Below are 5,180 nucleotides of genomic sequence, written 5' to 3'. Positions count from 1 at the left end.
ACTGCTTCCTGCTCCCCTCCTTCCCATTAGAGAAGGCATTATCTGGCAAAATGATTTCCATATAGATATATATGTATATATATATATTACTTATTTCTATTTCTCAATTCTTTCTCAGGAGGAAGACATACATAAGTCATTTTTCCAACAATATTATATATGTATATATATACATATATATACATATATAATGTTCTCTTGGTTTTGTTCATTTCATTCATCATAATTTCATGTAGAACTTTCCAAGTTTTTCCAAAATTAAGCTTATTATTACTTACAGCATATCTACTTAATGATGACTTCTTAATCAAGGTTTTTTCAATGTCAATAAACATGTATTAAGCGATTACTATGTGGCAGAATCCATGCTAAGAATGAGGGATACAAAGAAAGGTTGTTCTTGCCTCTCCTTCCAGGGGAGGGGAAGGAGACAGAACCAGAATCAGAGGGACAGAGACTGATAGAGGCAGAAAGAAAGAAAGAAAGACAGTGAGGCTGGGGGTGGGGAGAGGGGGAGGGAGAGCGGGAGGGAGAGAGGATGAGAGGAAGAAAAGAAAGAGACAGAGGCAAAGATTAAAAGGAGAGACAGAGAGGAGAGAGACAGAGAGTAGGAGAAATGGAGAGATAGAGACAGAAAGGAGAAAGTAGAGAGAGAGAAGAAAGAGAAAAAGACAGACAGAAAGGAGAGAGAATAATACACAATCACAGAAACAGTGAAAAAGAGAGACAGAAAAAGAGAGCATTTGCCTTTCAAAGAAATCTCATCTTATGGTGGTGGCCAATGGTGTGGCATGGCAGTGTATTATAAAAAGTAAAAGAAATTAATAAATAATACATAAAGGCATTATGGTCTGGTGAGTATTAAATAAGGAATCAGAGTCAAAAATTTTCTCTTAGGAGTTACCTTCTCTGAATGAACCATGAGGATTTTTCTTATCTTTGAGAGATTTCCTATCTTGTGCAATTATCTTCAACAGCATAGGATGCCTTTCCTTGGTTCTAAGCCTGACAGTATCTTGTGAAAGCCAAATAAACAGAGTTAAAAAGCAGCATGCTATTTTTTCAAGCATTTACAGACCAGATTTACAATGTCTTCTCTACTTATAAATCTTAATACAGCAAAGATTGTCTAAGCAGGATTGTGCTAGTAAATGTTTAACAACTGGCTCTTCAATAATGCATGGAGAACATATGTTTAGATTTTTACTACATTATTAACATTTTCTCCGTCATTTTTTAAAGTCTACTCAATCAATAAACCAGTTAATGAAATGCTGATTTGGAACACATAAATTGCCATTACTGAAAATTTAACAACCTGCTTAAGCAGGCTAGCATGAGCTATCTCTTGCAATCTACTGTACATGCCTATTATGCAAAGTACAGTTGAGTAGGTACTCAGATGAAAAGGAAAGAAAAAGTCAAGGAACTTCCACTTTGGGGATGGAAGAAGGGAATTATATATGTACATGTATAAGGTAAAACAAAAGATAATAATCCCTTCCAAATGAGTTTCAATATGTCTTATATATTCATAAAAAATTAAATGGGAATTTTTGTGTTAGTTGAAGATGATACACAAAGGCCAGAAGATGACACTGAAAAAGTTTAGAAACTCAGAAATTCATAACATATATTCATAGTACTATAGAATACCAACATACTTTATCTTTTAATACCATACATGTACAAAACTTCTTTTTTCAAGTTAAAATAAATCAAAATTAAAGTTTGTGGAAAAATGAATGAAAGCCAGGAGATGACTCAGAAAGTCTGGAAACATAGAGATATCATAAGAAGTTTAGCAATTCACAAATGCATAAACTGTACATGCCATTATGCATAATATTACCTTTATGGTATGCATTTTTGTGTTTAATAAAATAAATGAACAGCTATACAATTGTTTTCCTTAAAATTAAATTTGCCATCAGAGAACTGCAGTTCTGCACACTGGTTTGGAGATGCCAAGGGTGTTTACCAAAATCTCTCATGTGACGGCTCACTGTGATCTTCAGTTTCTCATATCTTGTGTTGTTTGAATGCCATCAACTTTATTAAAATCAAGGTCCAAATTATTGTGCTCCCAGTGGTTTGGAAACTGTTCCCCCAAAAAAACAGAAGAAAGTGATGAACTTGGAAGAAAAAAAATAGAATCGTTAGATATGCTTCATACAGGCAAAACAGCCACTGCGGTTGTCTGCCATTATGGTATTAACAAATCTGCCAAGAAGCATAATAAGAAAAATGAAGTTATTCTGTGAAGCCTTTGGTGCAACTATCCCAACAACTGCAAAGCATTTGCATAAACCATGAGACCCACATCTCTCTCACATGGAAAGTACAACATTCTTTTGGGTCCTTCTATGATTCCCTAAAGGAAAATGAAGGTGAAGCATCTACCCCTGTGGATTTTCAGGCCAGCAAAGGCTGGTTGGAAATTTTTCGTTTAAGAGGTTTAGCTTGCACAGTGGGAAAGTAATGGGAGAATCAGCTAGGTGGTTAACTGAANAAAGACTGACACGGACTCCTGCAGAGCAAAGTCAACAGAGCCAGGAGAGCACTGAGCAGGGAACCAGCAAATACTCTCCAAGCAATGACTAGGCTCTTCCCTGGCAGGATGGTCAAGCCAGACCATTGCCATGGACTCATGGAGGAAAAGGCTTTCCACCATCAGAGAGAGGCCCTTGGAATGCAGAGGGAAGCCTAGCACCAGCCAACTGATTCCCATCATGGGATTTTCTTCACCCTTCCTCTTCCACAGCACTAGGAATATGGACACATACTTTCTGCCAGAATGCTTGCATAATAAGGGATATCAAATGGCTTCCTGCCTCAGGGAGAGCCCAGGGTGGCAGGAAAAGGATGTAGAACTGCGAAGGCCCATGCCAAGAACTGTCCTCATGGCTGAGAGTGAAAACCTAAAGCTCTCCTGGAGAGTCCTGAGGAAAATCACCCACTGTCTGAAAACTGCATCCTCAGGGCCAAACACCCAGACTCTTCTTAACCTCTGCCATACCCCCAGCTTTTTCAGTCCTCCAAAGAAAGCAGGTACCAAAGGAGCAATTCATTTTGCTTCAGGGCACAGATAAAAGAAGGCAAGAATATACCCAAGGCAAGGGGAACTAGCAGAAGCCCAGCCCTCTCAGACTCCTGGGAATGGGGCCCTGATACTAACTGAAGAGCAGGGCCAGGGAACCAAAGGTATGAACCCAGGTGTCACACCCTCCTTGGTGTGAACACAGGTGTCAAACCCTCCTTGGTGTGAACACAGGTGTCAAATCCTCCTTAGTGTGAACCCAGGTGTCAACCCTCCCTTGGTGTGAACTTGGGGGTGGAGACCAGGGGGCCCAGGGGGGAATAAAAATGAATGCAGGCCAAGAAACTGCTCACCTGAGAGCTGCTCACTTGGGAGCTTAGCCCAGGAGCTGGAGCCTCTGAAGAAGAGAGTCTTACCAAGGCAGGAAGATATCAAGTCCTAGCAATATGGATGTCAGCGAGGTGGCTGAGAAGCTCAGGTCAGAACTGACTTGTTCTGTTTGCTTGGATCTCTTTGCCCAAGCAGTGACCCTTGACTGTGGACACAGCTTCTGCAGAGAGTGTGTCCTTCAGAGCTGGCAGCAGGCCCATGTCTCATGGACCTGCCCCCTGTGCAAGTCAAGCAGTCAGCCCAGAGCCTTAAAGGCCAACCAGCTCCTGAAGGACCTAGTCAGCTTCATTAGACTGAGATCTCCTGGGCTGGGCGAGGAGGGTGGTCAGGCTATCTGTGGCCAACACCAAGCCATTCAGAACCTCTTCTGTGAAGATGACCACACCCCACTATGTGTCTCCTGCTTAACCTCCCTGGAACACGAAGCTCATCGTGTGTATCCCATAGAAGAGTCTGCTGAGACCTGCAAGGGACAGCTGCAGGAAGCCCTTGGTCTTGTGTGGGCAAAGGTGAGAGAGGTCCATATGTTGCTGAAGCAGGAGAAAAGGAAGTGGCAGAGGTGTCAAATAGAGGCTCACATGCTAAAGCAGGTCATCCTGCCAGAATACATCAATACCCATCTTGACTGGACAGAGGCGGAACAACAGAATCTCCTGGAGGGGGAAAAGAGAATCAATGTGAGGAGATTAGAGACCACCCAGGCCAGAATCTTCTGCTATGTCCAAAGCCTCAAGAAGATGACTGAGGAACTTGAGAAGACTTTGGAGCAGCCAGTCATGGAGATGCTCCTGGAATGGAGGAGCAGTATGGAAAGGAGTCAGGAGTTGCTGCTACACTGTCCAGAGCCTGCTGCCCTAGGCTGGACTGTGTGCGGAACCACTGGAATGAGGGATCTACTACTGGCCTTCCAAAGTCACATCAGTATGGATCCAGAAACAGCCCATTCCAATCTCATCTTCTCTGGAGATCTGAAGAGCGTGAGCATTGCCAGCAACTGTCAGGACCTACTGGCCAACCTGCAAGGAGGGGAGGAGGATCTTCTTTGCGTGCTGGGTGCTCAGAGCTTCACCTCAGGGAGTCATTATTGGGAGGTGGAGGTAGGAAGTGAGACGGAGTGGGAAGTAGGCATCTGTATGGAGCTAGGAAATGTCCAGGGCAACATTTATGGGGACGTGCTCTCTCTCCAGTACTTCAACATGGGAGACCAATTCAAACTGTTTATCTTTCACACCTTAGAAAACCCTGAGGAAACAGGACCCCTGCACAGGCTGGGCATTTTCCTCCACTATGAAGAGGGACACTTGTCATTTTACAATGTGACACAGGGCTGCCTGATCTATGCCTTTTCCCCTTTCACTTTCCAAGGTCCTGTCAGACCTTTCTTCTCTCTTGGCCTTCTACAGGAAGAGAACCAGACCAACACTCTCACCATCTGTCCACTGATCCCTCAGTAGAGAGAGAGCTCATGCCTTTCCACCTTGCCTAGGCTCCAGGGCTCCATTCAGGAAGTGGATCCACTATGTGAAGATTCCATGAGTGAGAAGCTTGGGGACCAGAAAGTAACACCCAGAGACAGGCAACAGGAAGGGAATGGACAGAGAACTACCAACAGAAAAAAAAAAAAAAAAGAAAAGATCTGGAGAGTAATTTGGGAATGGACCCAAAGGGCTCTGAAATTGTGCTTGCCGGATGATTCAGCCACCCCACATCTAGTTCCTGATACTCAAGAGATCACAAAAAGGGGTGGGAG

The 5,180-nt window shown here is 43.2% G+C and overlaps 1 protein-coding gene across 1 annotated transcript; it reads left to right on the top strand.

Annotated features, from left to right (window-relative positions):
- The first annotated feature begins 3,486 nt into the window (after window positions 1-3,486).
- Window positions 3,487-4,884, top strand: LOC123234358 (probable E3 ubiquitin-protein ligase TRIML1). The gene has a single exon (XM_044660265.1). It carries the CDS (start codon window positions 3,487-3,489, stop codon window positions 4,882-4,884), a length of 1,398 nt encoding a protein of 465 aa, XP_044516200.1.
- The last annotated feature ends 296 nt before the right edge of the window (window positions 4,885-5,180 follow it).

This window comes from Gracilinanus agilis, chromosome 2, assembly GCF_016433145.1.
Source record: "Gracilinanus agilis isolate LMUSP501 chromosome 2, AgileGrace, whole genome shotgun sequence".
Classification (NCBI taxonomy): Eukaryota; Metazoa; Chordata; class Mammalia; order Didelphimorphia; family Didelphidae; genus Gracilinanus; species Gracilinanus agilis.
The sequence above is the reverse complement of the archived record's forward strand: the minus strand, read 5'-3'. Positions and strand labels throughout refer to the sequence as shown.